Genomic DNA, 17,299 nt, shown 5'->3' with positions numbered 1-17,299 from the left:
GACCCCGCCCCACCCAGGCTGCAGCAGAGGCTTTTGCATATGAATGCCCCGGCGCTTTGTAACCTGTAATTACCTAACTGCAGCCTGGCCAGACAGACCCAGAACTTCCAAGAGAAGGCCCAAGGCCCCACAGCTGCTTGCATTGCTTCACAGCTGAGCCTCATCAGGGCCAAAAAAGGAAGGGGAATCTGCAGTTCTCTTCGTAGTTCCTGCTGTGTAACCTCAGGCAGAGGCTAAATTAGCACCTCCTTAGATCCAAGAGCCACTGTACCCAGTGGTTAGAGGGGGACCACCCAGATCACAACTCCTCAGATCCATAAGGGACACACTCAGGGTGCAGTCTCAGTGAGCACCAAAGCCCCACTGAAGCAAGTCTTGCCCCAGAAGGGTGTCTCCAGCACAGAAGTTCTCCCACTGCAGACACAGCTGATTCTCACTGCCAATTGGCCTGGAGGTCAATTCCTCCCAGTGATCCTACAACAACCAAGGCATAGCTACCTCAGGTAACTGGGGAGGCTGAGCCACTGGGCCCTACAGGACACCTAGCACACAAAGCCACTCTATCAACACAGGGAAGCAGCCAAAATGTGGAGACAAAGAAACAAGTCACAAATGGCAGAAATGGAGGAAAGCAAACGACTGGATATAGAGTTCAAGGCCACGTTAATAAGGTTTTTCAAGAATTTTATGGAAACCGCCGATAAATTTAATGAGTCCCTCAATAAGTATAGTGAGACCCTGGAGGACATGAAAAAGGACCAACTAGAAATTAAGCATACACTGACTGAAATAAAGAATAATTTACAGAGATCCAACAGCAGACAAGAGGATCCCAAGAATCAAGTCAAAGATTTGAAATACAAAGAAACAAAAAATACCCAACCGAAAAAGAAAAAAGAAAAGAGATTCCAAAAATATGAAGATAGTGTAAGGAGCCTCTGGGACAACTTCAAGCGTACCAACATCAGAATTATAGGGGTACCAGAAGAAGAGAGAGAGCAAGATATTGAAAACCTATTTGAAGAAATAATGACAGAAAACTTCCCCTACCTGGTGAAAGAAATAGACTTACAAGTCCAGGAAGCGCAGAGAACCCCAAACAAAAGGAATCCAAAGAGGACCACACCAAGACACATCATAATTAAAATGCCAAGAGCAAAAGACAAAGAGAGAATCTTAAAGACAGCAAGAGAAAGAAACACAGTTACCTACAAGGGAGTACCCATACGACTGTCAGCTGATTTCTCAACAGAAACCATGCAGGCCAGAAGAGAGTGGCAAGAAATATTCAAAGTGATGAATAGCATGAACCTGCAACCAAGATTACTTTGTCCAGCAAAGCTATCATTCAGAATAGAAGGTCAGATAAAGAGCTTCACGGATAAGAAAAAGCTAAAGGAGTTCATCACCACCAAACCAGCATTATATGAAATGCTGAAAGGTATTCTTTAAGAAGAGGAAGAAGAAAAAGGAACTCTTACCATTTGCCACAGCATGGATGGAACTGGAGAGCGGATAAATACCACAGGATCTCACTCATTTGTGGAATATAATGAACAACATAAACTGATGAACAAGGACTGATCCAGAGACGGAGAGGCATTGATTGGACTGTCAGGCTTTGGAGGGAAGGTAGGGGAGGGTGGGGGTAAGGGGGAAAGATCAACCAAAGGACTTACATGCAGGCATATAGGACTAACCAATGGACATGGACAACGGGGGGGGGGGTTAATGTGGGGACAAGGACACATATGTAATATCTTAATCAATAAAAAATATATTAAAAAAAAATAATGTTGACATCATTAGAGCAGCACAGACCCCTCAGAATATCTTTAAAAAACTGGCCACCTTCTGGGGCCTGTTAGCATTACTCACCCTCTTTCAAGTGGGTGCTCCTCACTTTCTCCCTTTCATCATCTATAACTGCTTTGGCATGTCCCCCCTCGTTCACTTAAGGCAAGTTCTCTTCCTCTCACCATAGTCAAGGAAATGTTTGTGCTGGGTTTCGCCTGTCTTCAAGGGGCCAGCTGGAGATGGGAGGGTGCGTGGACCAGGGAAGGGTAAGGAAGGAGGACGCTCAGGCTCCCCTGTGGCAGTGCCTGCCTCAGGCCCCTGCCCCACGCCCCTGCCCACTTCCTCCACTTCCGGGCTTCCCAGGCTGCAGCCCAGCCGCCTCTGGGGAAGGGGGAGAGCGGAGACTCAAATCAGTTGCCTTTCTATAATTTCTCTCTCTCAAGCCTCATTCCATGCCAAGCAGAGAGGAGTTTTCATGGGTAAAAAGCCTTCAGGGAGAGTCCAGATAAGCAACTTGCAGAAAAAGCTACTGTGCCCCCAGCAGCAGGGTCATGCCGATGGCTCTGGGGGGTGAGGGGGAGGGTGTTGCTCGTCCTGCCAGGACTCCCAGGACTCCCAGCTTCTCTAAGGGGGACGTGACTGCCTCGCTTTGTCATTTGTCTTTATTTGATGGCTGCTTGATCTCAAAGGCTTAACTTTTTCATGTTTGTTTATTTATTTATTTGTTTATTTATTCTTATACTTCCTCAAATGTCCAGAGGAACTTTCAGAAGGTAACTGTTTTTATTTCCTGGGTAAGCCAAATAAAGCTATGTTTAAGATCTTTCAATGAATACCTGACAGAGTGCATTTTTTTAAAAAAATATATTTTATTGATTTTTTACAGAGAGGAAGGGAGAGAGATAGAGAGTAGAAACATCGATGAGAGAGAAACATCGATCAGCTGCCTCCTGCACATCTCCCACTGGGGAGGTGCCCACAACCCAGGTACATGCCCTTGACCGGAATCGAACCCGGGACCCTTCAGTCCGCAAGCCGACGCTCTATCCACCGAGCCAAACCGGTTTCAGCACAGAGTACATTTTAAGATACATGATATTTTAAGGCTGAAATATTCAATTTCATAGAAAATATTTAGAAGTAAACAGTGAAAGAAATTCAGCTTGATGAATAGATCCCTAAGTAAACATTCCCCTTTACACTTACTGGCATATTTCGGTTAGAAAAATATGCTTACTTACCAGAGATAGAATCGATATTGTTGTGTTTTCCTTATATTTTAAAATGTGTGGGTTTTTTTTTTAAGAAAACAAGGGTTGAGAGGAAAAGCTTTATGTGTCAGTTCATTCTATGAAAAATGCTCTTTATGTATTTTTTCAATGATCAGAACAGAGTTGCATAAGTGACGAGAAGCAGATGTTAGCAAAAAGTACCTGGAAATGACATTTCCGTGACATTTCTCTCTGGAGTTTATAACAGTTTCACTGAGACCCCAGGGGAAGCAGAGGCAGGAGTTTCAGGGCTGCTGGACAGTGTTCTTCCCTTTTTGCCTCTCCCGTTCTTGGACCGTCAGAAGTAATTGGCAGCTGTAAAGCAAATACTAACTATACAGAATGAGCCATTTAATAATCCTATATAATAAAAGGCTAATATGTAAATTGTCCCTTTGGGAGTTTAACCAGGAGTTCGATCACTCACTATGACATGCACTGACCACCAGGGGGTGACATGGGACATGGCAGGCAACCAGCAACAGCTTCGGGGTGCTGAGGGAGTGAGGGAAGGAGTGGGCGGGGAGGCCAGGAGGTGGAGAACTTGAGTGGCCCTGATCGCTGGCCAGGCCTAGGAACCCTACCCGTGCACGAATTTTGTGCACCAAGCCTCTAGTGGGGAAGATAAAAACCCATCTCTAACAAAGAGGTTACTTACAGGACCTGCAGAAATCAATAGCTACAAGTTAAAGCCAAACCCAGTTATCTGTGTGTGTTTTTAAGTCAGTTTACTTTGGGCATGTTTAAGAATATACCCAATTTTTATATGTTTTTACAATGACTCAATATCTTTCTTTAACTTTACATAAGCCTAAAATTGGTTCCTGTTCCCAACCATACGAGACAGACTATATGAAGTGTACTGCTAACATTCTGAAGAGTGTCTCCATGTAGTTTGGAACACGGGATAGGATGGAAAGTGCTTAGGACATTCTTCAGTCAGTCACTCAAGGCTAAGACAGCGGTGCTGCCATTGACTGCAATAGGGTCACTGCAGATTTGGGGAGAATCGCATGCCTCTGTTCTAAGTAAACTTCTCCTCCTTCCCCATGTGTTCCGCTCCTGCCGCTCTCTGTGTCCCAGACAAGGAGGAGTTTGTTGGCTACGGTCAGAAGTTCTTTATCGGTAGGTGTGGATGAATCAGAGGTGGGTCTTTGTCACTCCCTAAGTTATATTCATACCTGACAACCTTCTGATAGCTTGTTTTTCTGGTGGACATTTCCAAGCTTGTTCCTTGGTCTGGTTTTCCTCTATCTTTTGTGTGTGTGTGTGTGTGTGTCTGTGTGTGTGTCTGTATTCTGATGTGTTGATCATTCATTGTTATTCATCTGGTTTCCAGTGGATATTTCTTAATTATTTCCCCAATATAAATCTTTTGTATCCTGCCAGACTGTCCCACAAGTGCTCTTTAGTGATACAATAAGCAAATATATTGAGGATAATAAGAGCTGTTTTTCTTTGTTAGAGAAAGGAGTTACACATGTGGAAGGATTGTGGGGGGCGGGGTGGGCTGAGGCATGCTAAGATAAATCCTATAGTGCTGAATTGGCCTTGAAGGTATTGGTGCGAACTAATGCTTTTCAACATATATAGATGCAAATATATAGAGATGCAAATATATATATATATAGATGTGTGTGCGTGTATGTGTGTGTATGTGTGTGTGTGTGAGATATACATATATAGTCCCCAGCTCGACCTTCTGAGAGGGCATTGGAGCAGCTTTGGCACTACCAGAAAGCCCTGTGGTTCAGTGGGCAGATTAAGCAGGATTCCAGGAGTTTGCAAATCACGACTAAAATGTCCAACTCTGCCACTGGACACACAGTTGTGAGCAACCACCAATCCTGTCTGTGTCTTAGTGTTTCCATCAGAGAATGTGAGTAATAAACCTGCTCCACTGTTTCTACCCTGGCCCGAGCCACCAGCCCCCCTCATCTGGGAGTAGCCCCCAAACTGCTGCCCCCTGACCCTATGCCTCCTCAGCCTACAGTTTACATCCCGCCTTCAGCAACTGGAGGAATTCTTTCAACATAAACCAAATCATGTCACACCCACCTCTTGACCATTCAGTGACTTCCCACCCCACTTTGACCACAGTCCAACATGGGACCGAGGCCCTGTGTGGTCTCCCCAGCTCCCTCTCCAACCCACTTCCTACCACTGTCCCTACTGCTCACTGCCCACGGCTACACATGCTCCATGCTCTTCCTCAAGCGCTTCAAGCCCGCTCCTTTCTCTGCACCTTTGTAGTTGCTGTTCCCTCAGCCGGGTCTGCTCTTCCCCCCAGATGCCTCCTTAGCTGGCTCCATTACTTCATCCAGACACCTGCTCAGTGTTGACGTCTCGGACACTTGACTGAACCACCTGCCTGAAGAAGCACCTTGTCAACTCTCTATCCACTGATCCTCCTCCTAAGCACTCGTTATTGTTGATGATTTTTGTCTCTCCTCCTCCATAAGATGTAAATTTCATGAGGAAAAGGCCTGGGTTTAATTAGCCGTTATCTCACCAGCACCTGTACAATGCCTGGCACATAGTGGGCGCTGGGTGCCACTTAGAGGTAACGTCTGGGCATCTTGTTTTTTCTTCCTATTGCTTCCTCTCTCCTACCATCAGACAGGCATGGCTCTGCTAGTCAGCATCAGATCGCAGGCACTGCGTGTCCACCAGGTTGGAAGCTGGACGGAATCTCTCCTGCCTGGATCTCACGTTCTTTGCTTTTCCCCTCCAGCTGGTTTCCGCCGCAGCATGCGTCTCTGTCGCAGGAGGTCTCTCCTCCCCACCCTGTGCTGCCCCAGCAGCTGCCACAGTGCGGCCGGGGCCCCCTATGAGGAAGTGGTGAGGCACCAGCGGCGCCCCTCGGACAAGCACCGCCTCATCGTGCTCGTGGGTACGTCCCATCCAGGCAGGCAGTGTCTCTCCTGCTCCACAGTGAGGCCTCCCTTCTCCACTCAGTGGTGAACGCAGAACTCTTAGGGGCTGCCATAGGGACAGCTTAAAAAGTAAAGGCTGTTTTATGTGTGTGTGTTTATAGATAAACCCTTAGTGTATCATGCTTTTATTGTCTACAGTTGAATGTCACATGCCGTAGTGTATTTGAACGTGCAGAAGAACAAGTTGTATGGTGATGAGGTCATAACTGAGATTCATTTATTTATATACTAGAGGCCTGGTGCACAAAAATTTGTGCACTCGGGAGGGTCCCTCAGCCTGGCCTGTGCCCTCTCGCAGTCTGGGACCCCTTGGGGGATGACCACCTGCTGGATTAGGCCCGCTCCTTGGGGGATCGGGCCTAAGCTGGCAATCAGATATCACTCTGGCAGCCTGACATCTCTCTGGCAGCCCGGGAGCCCTCGGGGGATGTCCACTTGCCAGTGGGGAGCAGGCCTAAGCTTCAGTCGGACATCCTTAGCGCTGCTGAGGAGGCGGGAGAGGCTTCTACTACCACCGCTGTACTGGCAGCCATCAGCCTGGCTTGTGGCTGAGCAGAGCTCCCCCTGTGGGAGTGCACTGACCACCAGGGGGCAGCTCCTGCATTGAGCGTCTGCCCCCTGGTGGTCAGTGTGTGTCATAGTGACCAGTCATTCCCAGTCGTTCTGCTGTTAGGATCAATTTGCATATTACCCTTTTATTATATAGGATTTATTTTTTTGCCTGATTAGAATTTGTTCTCTAAGCATAAATGACTGTGCTCCCAGACTGGATCATTAGTTTGTATAAGGGGAAAAAAATCCTTAAGATCCATTTTTAAAAGAAATTTGTAACCATCTCCTTTAGAGAAGTGTCAAAAACTCCTGGGCCGTATCATTGGTGCTAAACAAGGCACATAAGTGTGGATCGACCTTTTGTGACCCAGATTCCCCCAGGCGGTCCTGGGTCCTGGCAGCGGCAGTCACCTCGTCTCACTGCCACCTGCTCTGTGATCAGGGCAGGTCCCTGTAGGGCTAACAATGTGGCTTATAGCCAGGACCTGCAGAGTGTGCAGGGCACAGTGCAAAACGGGACTGCAAGGCCCCTTGTTCAAAAGTTACTAGGGATTTACCGAAGCAAAAGAAGAGCATTTAACCAAGTGCAGTCCCCGAAGCATGGGCTCTGCGTACCGCACAGGCTCCGTGCCCAGGAGGTCAGCCCTGCCTCCAGTGGCACGGGGGTGTTGACTCAACCGCCTGTCGCCTGTGGGGAAAAGTGCCCCTGGCTCCTGTCAGTCGCAGGATCGCTCACTGGGGGGCCTGGCTTCTGGGTGGCAGATGCTCTGAAATGAGGTAGGGAATTCGCTCAGGGTCCACATTAGACGAGGATGGCTGGGGTGTCAGTTTCCGGCAACTCCCTGCCTCGTTTCTGGGCGTTGGAGAAGCGGGGATCCTTCTGGGCTGCTCCAGTGCATGAGACCGGACGCTCTGCCGTTTCCCTAAGAGCAGCTGCTCTCGGGTTTCTTCAGGGGAAGGACTGACATGGTGATGTCACCGCCTCACTGTACCTGCCCACACCTGACGACTTCTGTCTGTGACTGTGTGTGTGTAGGGCCTTCTGGTGTTGGAGTGAACGAACTGAGAAGACAACTCATTGAACTCAATCCTGGCCATTTTCAGACTGCTGTGCCACGTATGTTTCCCGTTTCTCTTTCATAGCGGTTCATGTTTGGGTAAACCTCTCCTTGCGTCTGCAGATGCACCGAACTCACTCAGTTATGTCATACCCTCTTTGTTGTAAAAATATACGACGCAAGGGCAGTTCTTAAAATGTCTAACTGTATTTATTTTAAAGAGGGAAATGACTTACTAACTAGGCTTTTAAAAGGTGACTGTCTTTTTTCCATTTGTTAACAATCATATAAATGACCTTTCAGGACCACTGATATAAAGCAATAGTAACTGCCATTTATTCAGTACTTGCTACCTTCCTGGCACTGTGCTTGACTCTTACTTGCTTTTTTATTAAAATGTATGATATATGCACATATAATGTTATGTAACTATAAGTGTGATTGTACCGTACATTGTGGGAAGAGTTTGCGGGTGCTTCCCCTTCACCCCAAGGCAAGACAGAGGACCTTCGGGAAGCCACTTAAAGAGCTTAATATGGGTTTCCTGCAATTTAGGTGTCAAACTGAACCTAAAAATATCTAAAGGACAGAGCTTGGAGGAAGTGACCAATGGCTGTAGTTTTGGAAGTAGCTGCCCTTTTAGACTCTGTCACAGCAAAAAATGTTGTGATGTTTCCCAAGGACCAGATGTGGGTGGATTGTGTGGGAGAGCGACCCCTGGGGTTGTCTTAGTTTTGCCAAAGAGGAAGTCTCAGTAGAAAGAGGCCAAAAGGGGACCCCAGATACTTCAGGGTGTGGACGAAATCACAAATGACTGGCTGGCATGCGGATGGATTTGAATACACGTTAGTTGAATAAATGAATGAGCAGACAATGGATCACTTTCAGGTATTCAATGGACTCCTATGTTCCCTACCCGGTGCTATTTAAGTTGAAGACTGTAATCAAAGTGCTCATATCAACCAATCAGACTGAATTCAGACTCCACCGCCCTCTCTCTCCTGGAGGTCCCTAAAATGAGTCACCATTTCCCACAGACTGCGGACGGTCCTTGGCTGTCTCCATTTCAAATCTGACACAATCCGGTGCAGTAGAAAACAGTCTAGGAGGAGTCAGAACACCTAGGTTCTTGTTCTCAACGTAGCTTTTCATTAGTCTGTGTATGTGAGCAAGTCAGTTACTCTCTGAAATCTCCAGTTAGCTATGGTAATAGCATTTCACCCGGCCAGGAGTGTGAGGGGTGAAAGGAGATCTGTGAAGTGCACCATGTAAACATAGCATATTGCTGGGATTGCGACCTGGGAGGCATATTAGGGCTCATACATAATTCACTGCTGCTTATTTAGAAGTTAGATCAGGTGTTCCCTTAGGGTATCCCTATCCTGGCTTAACACCTAATATATTCTTGTCCACACCATGAGCATTAAATAAAGGTTTACAGATTGAATAATTTTGATATGAGAACTACTTTCTTATCACCAAGTCAGACTTCTTTTTGGTTTTAGGATTTTATTTGTCTACCTATTTATGTATTCATTCACTTATTTTGTAATGAATCAAAACATTTTGAAGACTCTAAAATCTTTAAAATTCCTTTTTGACAGATACTACTCGTTCCAAAAAGAGTTATGAAGTAGATGGGCGTGAGTATCACTATGTGTCAAAGGAAACATTTGAAAGCCTAATGTATAGTCACAGGTAAGCTCCATGTTTAGAATCTGATTCTCACCTCTGCTTGTTTTACATTCAAACTAGAGTCTCTAGTTTATGCACTGCTCAAAGGTTCTGAGGAAACTGATGTTTGTTTTTGAAGAATTAACCAAAGAATGTAAATTGATATACTCGTAAACCAGTCACTGGGCTCTGAGAGGGAGCAGAATAGAAGTGCAAATTTTAGAGAATTTGGAGAATTCATTAAGTCTTAGATCTCCTAATATTTTTTTCTCCTGTCAAATGTCCACTAATTGTTTTTGTGCTAGCAAAGTTCAGTATTTTATTCCATTCTGTTGGGGTTTATCTTCATGTTACTACTACTAATATCTTACCTGTAGAAAGAGTTCTTGCTTTCTTTGTTCCACCCTTGTAGGATGCTCGAGTATGGGGAATACAAAAGCCACTTCTATGGCACCAGCGTGGACGCTGTTCAAGCCGTCCTCAATGAAGGGAAGATCTGTGTCATGGACTTAGAGCCTCAGGTGGGTCTGTGGTGGAATGTTTCCCATCTTCCCAAAGTAATGAATGCATGCCATTCATTTTGGGCACATGCTATAGGTTTTATTTTGTTATTGTTGGCCTTTTAAGGATAAGACTACTTTCCATATCTAAGGGCCAGAATCTTACATAAAGAATCAATTGTCACCCTAGCTGGTTTGGCTCAGTGAATAGAGCATCTGCCTGCAGACTGAAGGGTCCCAGGTTCAATTCCAGCCAAGGGCATATGCCTGGATGGTGAGCTCGATCCCCAGTAGGGAGTGTGCAGGAGGCAGCTCATCAATGATTCTCTCTTATCATTGATGTTCCTATCTCTCTCCCCCTCTCCCTTCCTCTCTAAAATCAATAAAAGATATTTTTAAAAAAGAACCAATTGCCAATAGCTTATGTATAGTTGGGAAATAAATTTAGTTTCTCAGATACAAAACCAGAACTTAAGAGGTGGCTATAAAGAAAAATTAGAATCTTGCTTTGACTTTGATCACAAAGGCATCAAGGTTACTTCATAGAAGGAATAAGATGTTGCTTTACTCAAGGAGGTGAGGTTTCTATGTTGTTATATCTATAGCTACCTCCTCAAGACTATATGTGGAATGGAGCAGGAGTGAGCAAGTTAAGATAAGATAAAGAACATACAATGTGTAGGCCCAATTTTTATGATACTTGTACTTTCTTTCCCTTTTCTGTAGTCATTTAAAAGTATACCTGTGTGCTAAAGAGAATCGGGGGACGATAGATTTGTTCTTACGAGGGTCAAAGCTGGTGGTCAGTGTGATGTCAATAGTATCAATGGCAAGAGGAAAGGGAAGTGAGGATGAAACAGAGCTGATCCTCCTTGAGAGTGTCTGTCTTTGTCTTTGTTTCGTGAGATCATGTATAGAATCATATTCTTGAATTTCAATAAGATGTCATGGCTAGTGAGAGGAAGAGTCGGGATTTAAAGTAAATTTTTATTCTAGAATCCTCTTGATTATTGTTTTTTAAATATATTTTTTATATTGATTTCAGAGAGGAAGGGAAAGGGGTCAAGAGATAGAAACATGATGAGAGAGAATCATTGATTGGCTGCCTCCTGCACGCCCCCTACTGGGGGGTGATTGAGCCCGCAACATGGGCATGTGTCCTTGGCCGGAATTGAACCAGTCCGCAGGCCAATGCTCTATCCACTGAGCCAAACCGGCTAGGGCTCTCTTGATTATTAAAATGTTTTTTAGAGTTGAGAACTTGGGGGCACATGAGAATATACTCTGGCTACAAATAATTGCTAATTTCTGGTCTGAGAAATTTTGAGAACATTCATGTTGACTCTAGGAAATTAGGACTTGTATGTGTGTGTTTTTAATTCTCACCAAAGGCTATGTTTTTTATTGATGAGAGGAGAGAGAGAGAGAGAGAGAGAGAGAGAGAGAGAGAGAGAGAGAGAGAGAGAAAGAGAATTGATTGGTTGCTCTGACCAGAGATTGACCCCACCCTGATGAGGAATGGAACCCACCACCTTCTGGTATATGAGATGACGCTCCAACCAACTGGGCCACACTGGCTAGGGTAGGAATTCTGTTTTTAAATGTGCACTTAATTTCTGTGTAGGGTATTCAAGTGGCTCGAACCCATGAACTGAAGCCCTATGTCATATTTATAAAGCCATCTAACCTGAGTCGTATGAAGCAATCTCGAAAAAATGCCAAGATCATTACAGACTACTTTGTGGACATGAAATTCAAGGTAAAAATCACTGTACTGTTTCCACAGCCTCCTTATGTTAAGGGATATAACTCTTGTTTCTAATGAATAATGCCTTATGATTTATCTTTCCTGGACATCACTTATAAATATTAAAGTAAAGTTTAATAACTATTATAATGCTACTCTTGTTTTTTCTTCTTATTTTTTTTTTTTTGGAGGGTGAGTATCTAGCTTAACCCTTCAAACCACAGTTTGCAAAGCCACATAGAAATTGGGTGTGCACAAGCCTGATATCTGTATTTAAAATGAATTATTTATTTTATATAAACATTTGGGGGTTTACTTCTTAAATGCTTTAGCGAATATATCTCATCTGTAATGAGGTATCTTTCTATATATATATTTCTAAACATGAAAACTTACGTTAATGAAGATGGTAATAATAGAGGGGCCCAGCCAGGTGGGATTAATCAGTGAACTTTTCCTGGGATTGCTGATTTCCCCTCACAACCCCAGTTTTTAAAATTAAATCTACTTTAAATATTTTAAGTCATAGCATATACTCAGCAAGGTGTATAAGTCTTAGGTGTACAGCTCATTGACTTTTTACATGTCTATGCGCCCAGATGGCCATTGTCTATCAAGATATTACTTCCACTTATTTTTGTGTATGGTAAAGAAAAACCAACATGTAACATAAAACACAAAACTTACCATCTCAACCATTTTAAGGGTATAATTCAGTAGTGTTTATTTACGTTGTGAAAAAGATCTCCAGAACTTTTTTGTCTTGCAAAAATTAAACATATGAAATGTGCCATGAATTTGCATGCCATCCTTTACATAGGGACCATACTAATGCCTGTATCATTCTAATTATAGTGTGTATGTTGCCTAAGTGAGCATAGGTATCTTTATACTATCCTTTCTCTCTCATTATTTGTATCTTCTTTTACTTCAATGACTTCTGTATGAAAGTCTGATTCTCCAGTTTGCATTTCAGACAGTGGAGTCCATGGATATATTCTCTGAGTCTAATGGCATTTAAAACTGTGTTCTCTCTCATTTTTTACGACAGTGTAGACAAATTAACAAAAGTATTTCTGGATCATGTGTATGGTCACCTTGTAAAGGAGTACTGCCACAAGACTTCAGTGTCTGCATTTATATTTGTGTTTATGATTGTATTGACGACAAGTTGTACTATTTTAATTGTTGTGGACAAACTAGAAAACAGAAATGAACTTAAAGCATTAGTGTCAAGTGAAGGCCAAATATCCTTCACTGAATGAACATTTCACAATAGTAGAAATAGACAATATTATAGGTGAATTAAGTCATCATGAAGCAAAGTGTAATTTAGGTATGCCTATTCAATAGAACCATCTTACCATCCTCATGCTAAAAGTGACCAAAATAACACCATTCTTATTAATGTTTATTTAAAATTTATGTTTAAGTTTTATTTATATTTAACTGGTAAACATTTTTTGGTTTTATGTTGTATATGGTTTGAGAGCTCCAAATGTTTAGATAATAGGATAATTTAAGTCCAAATGAGATCTTGAGAGGATTGGTCTGTCTACAAACCATCATTCAACTTTGGAAAACCTTGACCAGGGAAACATTAGTAAGACTAACAAAAGAATCATATGTTTTTTGGTTTAAAATAGAGGACACTGATTTGACCTAATTTTTAAAAAATAGTTCGCATCTGAATGTAACAGTGTAACAAACTGCTATCATCTCTGCTTCTCTCGTTGAGTTTGTACTATCCGCATTCTTTCACTTCTGCTGAAGGATGAAGACCTACAAGAGATGGAGGATTTAGCCCAAAAAATGGAGACTCAGTTTGGCCAGTTTTTTGATCACGTGATTGTGAATGACATCCTTCAAGATGCATGTGCCCAGTTGGTGTCTGCAGTTCAGAAGGCTCAGGAGGAGCCTCAGTGGGTACCAGCAACATGGGTTTCCTCTGAGACTGGGTCCTAAGGGCTCCTGCTTCGTGTTGGAGTTTTAACAACGTTTGTCTATTTCAGCTCTGGAGTAACAGCTGCTATCAGAAGCAGCAGTATTTGCCCTATTATAATATGTGCAATGTTTAAAGTCCTGCAGTTAGTTAATTAATCTTACTTGAAAAAAATGTTTGCATTGTATGGTTATGTAGTTACCTGTTTGGCTTTTAGAAAAAAATGTTTGCTTTTACCTTATGTATAGCAATCGGTAGGGATATGAACAAAGTCGAGTCACTGAGTATGAGAACCTTTTATAGTTTTCATATGGTCGTTGTACAATTCAGATAAAATGAGCTTTCCTAAATAAAATAAATAGTATTTAATTTCCGAAACTGTTTTTTACCTTATGAAACTTGTTTTATGAAAAACTAGGGGCCCGGTGCATGAAATTCGTGCACTGGGGGGGGGGGGGAGTGTCCCTCAGCCCAGCCTGCCCCCTCTCACATACTGGGAGCCCTCAGGCGTTGACCCCCATCACCCTCCAATTGCAGAATGGGCCCCTTGCCCAGGCCTGACGCCTCTGACAGAGGCGTCAGGCCTGGACAGGGGACCCTCATTTCCCCCCATCACTGGTTCTGCCCCCAGCCCAGGCCTGATGCCTCTGGCCCAGGCGTCAGGCCTGGTCAGGGGACCCCCAGACCCCTCCGATTGCTGGCTCTGCCCCTTGCCCAGGCCTGATGCCTCGGCCAGAGGCGTAGACCGCCATCACCCTCAGATCGCCTGATCGGCCCCTTGCCCAGGCCTGACACCTCCGCCAGAGGTGTCAGGCTTGGACAGGGGACCCCCATCTCCCCCCGATCACTGGCTCTGACCCCTGCCCAGGCCTGAGGCCTCTGGCCCAGGAATCATGCCTGGGCAGGGGACCCCCATCTCCCTCTGATCTCTTGCTCCACCCCCTGCCCAAGCCTGACGCCTCTGACCCAGGCTTCAGGCCTGGGCAAGGGGACCATCATATCCCCCCAATCCCCGGCTCCACCCCCCACCCAGGCCTGATGCCTCTGGCCCAGGCATCAGGCCTGGGCAGGGGACCCCCAGCTCCCCGCAGTTGCAGGCTCCGCCCCTGCCCAGGCCTAACGCCTTTGGCCGAGACATTAGGCCTGGACAGGGGACTCCCAGCTCCCCGCGATCTCCCACTCTGCCCCTGCCCAGGCCTAACACCTCTGGCCAAGGCATTAGGCCTGGGCAGGGGACCCCCGGCTCCCCGCGGTTGCAGGCTCTGTCCCTGTCCAGGCCTAACGCCTCTGGCCGAGGCGTCCAGTGCTGGCAGCGGAGACCTGCAGTGGCAGCAGGGGGTGCCGCGATCACGTGGGCTCCGCCCCTGCCCCTGCAGGACGCCTCTGGCTGAGGCGTCTGGCTCGGGCAGCTGGGACCCGCAGCTGCAGCGGCCCCACGATCGTGGGCTCCACTTTAGGCCCAGGCAAGGGACCCCTAGCTCCCGGGACTGCCAGCTTCGACCATGCCCAGCTCCCATCGCTGGCTCCACCCCTACTTCCTGCTATCACTGGCCAGGGCGGCAAAGGCGCCTGATTCTCCAATCAGGGCCACCTTTGCCCTGCCCCCCAGCTCTTAGCTCCCCCCTGGGTTTCTGATCACTGTCAGTGGCAGGGGGCTTCTTCCTGCTTTCCCTTTTGCCTCCCTGCATTGTGCCTACATATGCAAATTAGCCGCCATCTTAGTTGGCAGTTAATTTGCATATAGCCCTGATTAGCCAATGAAAAGGGTAGCGCTGTACGCCAATTACCATTTTTCTCTTTTATTAGTGTAGATTAGTGTAGATAGAGGCCTGGTGCATGGGTGGGGGCCGGCTGGTTTGCCCTGAAGGGTGTCCCGGATCAGGGTGGGGGTCCCACTGGGGTGCCTGACCAGCCTGGGTGAGGAGCTCAGGGCCGTTTTTAGGCTGTCCACACCCCCTTCAGGGTGGGGGTCCCTACTGGGGTGCCTGGCCAGCCTGGGTCAGGGGTTGATGGCTGTTTTCAGGCTAGCCAAGCCCCCCAGTGGGGACCCTCACCCCATGGGGGTTTGGCCAGCCTGGGTGAGGGGCTGAGGGCTGTTTTCAGGCTGGCTATGCCCACAGACAGGCTGGAAGCAGGTATCTGGGATTTATTTATCTTCTATAATTGAAACTTTATAGCCTTGAGCGGAGCTCAGGGCCGGCAGGGCTATGAACAAAGGTAGGGATATGAACAAAGTCGAGTCACTGAGTATGAGAACCTTTTATAGTTTTCATATGGTCGTTGTACAATTCAGATAAAATGAGCTTTCCTAAATAAAATAAATAGTATTTAATTTCCGAAACTGTTTTTTACCTTATGAAACTTGTTTTATGAAAAACTAGGGGCCCGGTGCATGAAATTCGTGCACTGGGGGGGGGGGGAGTGTCCCTCAGCCCAGCCTGCCCCCTCTCACATACTGGGAGCCCTCAGGCGTTGACCCCCATCACCCTCCAATTGCAGAATGGGCCCCTTGCCCAGGCCTGACGCCTCTGACAGAGGCGTCAGGCCTGGACAGGGGACCCTCATTTCCCCCCATCACTGGTTCTGCCCCCAGCCCAGGCCTGATGCCTCTGGCCCAGGCGTCAGGCCTGGTCAGGGGACCCCCAGACCCCTCCGATTGCTGGCTCTGCCCCTTGCCCAGGCCTGATGCCTCGGCCAGAGGCGTAGACCGCCATCACCCTCAGATCACCTGATCGGCCCCTTGCCCAGGCCTGACACCTCCGCCAGAGGTGTCAGGCTTGGACAGGGGACCCCCATCACCCCCTGATCACTGGCTCTGACCCCTGCCCAGGCCTGAGGCCTCTGGCCCAGGAATCATGCCTGGGCAGGGGACCCCCATCTCCCTCTGATCTCTTGCTCCACCCCCTGCCCAAGCCTGACGCCTCTGACCCAGGCTTCAGGCCTGGGCAAGGGGACCATCATATCCCCCCAATCCCCGGCTCCACCCCCCACCCAGGCCTGATGCCTCTGGCCCAGGCATCAGGCCTGGGCAGGGGACCCCCAGCTCCCCGCAGTTGCAGGCTCCGCCCCTGCCCAGGCCTAACGCCTTTGGCCGAGACATTAGGCCTGGACAGGGGACTCCCAGCTCCCCGCGATCTCCCACTCTGCCCCTGCCCAGGCCTAACACCTCTGGCCAAGGCATTAGGCCTGGGCAGGGGACCCCCGGCTCCCCGCGGTTGCAGGCTCTGTCCCTGTCCAGGCCTAACGCCTCTGGCCGAGGCGTCCAGTGCTGGCAGCGGAGACCTGCAGTGGCAGCAGGGGGTGCCGCGATCACGTGGGCTCCGCCCCTGCCCCTGCAGGACGCCTCTGGCTGAGGCGTCTGGCTCGGGCAGCTGGGACCCGCAGCTGCAGCGGCCCCACGATCGTGGGCTCCACTTTAGGCCCAGGCAAGGGACCCCTAGCTCCCGGGACTGCCAGCTTCGACCATGCCCAGCTCCCATCGCTGGCTCCACCCCTACTTCCTGCTATCACTGGCCAGGGCGGCAAAGGCACCTGATTCTCCAATCAGGGCCACCTTTGCCCTGCCCCCCAGCTCTTAGCTCCCCCCTGGGTTTCTGATCACTGTCAGTGGCAGGGGGCTTCTTCCTGCTTTCCCTTTTGCCTCCCTGCATTGTGCCTACATATGCAAATTAGCCGCCATCTTAGTTGGCAGTTAATTTGCATATAGCCCTGATTAGCCAATGAAAAGGGTAGCGCTGTACGCCAATTACCATTTTTCTCTTTTATTAGTGTAGATTAGTGTAGATAGAGGCCTGGTGCATGGGTGGGGGCCGGCTGGTTTGC

General features: G+C 47.1%; 1 protein-coding gene across 1 annotated transcript in view; it reads left to right on the top strand.

Annotated features, from left to right (window-relative positions):
* MPP4 (MAGUK p55 scaffold protein 4) overlaps window positions 1-13,500 on the top strand; it is a gene marked incomplete at both ends in the record, with an annotated part of 31,958 nt that extends 18,458 nt beyond the window's left edge. Inside the window, 8 exons of the mRNA XM_081096161.1 lie at window positions 2,556-2,570; window positions 4,152-4,193; window positions 5,803-5,961; window positions 7,593-7,673; window positions 9,219-9,312; window positions 9,701-9,809; window positions 11,413-11,547; window positions 13,309-13,500. Of these exons, the coding sequence (XP_080952287.1) occupies window positions 2,556-2,570; window positions 4,152-4,193; window positions 5,803-5,961; window positions 7,593-7,673; window positions 9,219-9,312; window positions 9,701-9,809; window positions 11,413-11,547; window positions 13,309-13,500 (827 nt within the window). The remainder of the gene's footprint in view (window positions 1-2,555; window positions 2,571-4,151; window positions 4,194-5,802; window positions 5,962-7,592; window positions 7,674-9,218; window positions 9,313-9,700; window positions 9,810-11,412; window positions 11,548-13,308) is intronic.
* Window positions 13,501-17,299: the final 3,799 nt, after the last annotated feature.

Source organism: Myotis nattereri, assembly GCF_964212035.1.
Source record: "Myotis nattereri genome assembly, chromosome: 7".
Classification (NCBI taxonomy): domain Eukaryota; kingdom Metazoa; phylum Chordata; class Mammalia; order Chiroptera; family Vespertilionidae; genus Myotis; species Myotis nattereri.
The sequence above is the reverse complement of the archived record's forward strand: the minus strand, read 5'-3'. Positions and strand labels throughout refer to the sequence as shown.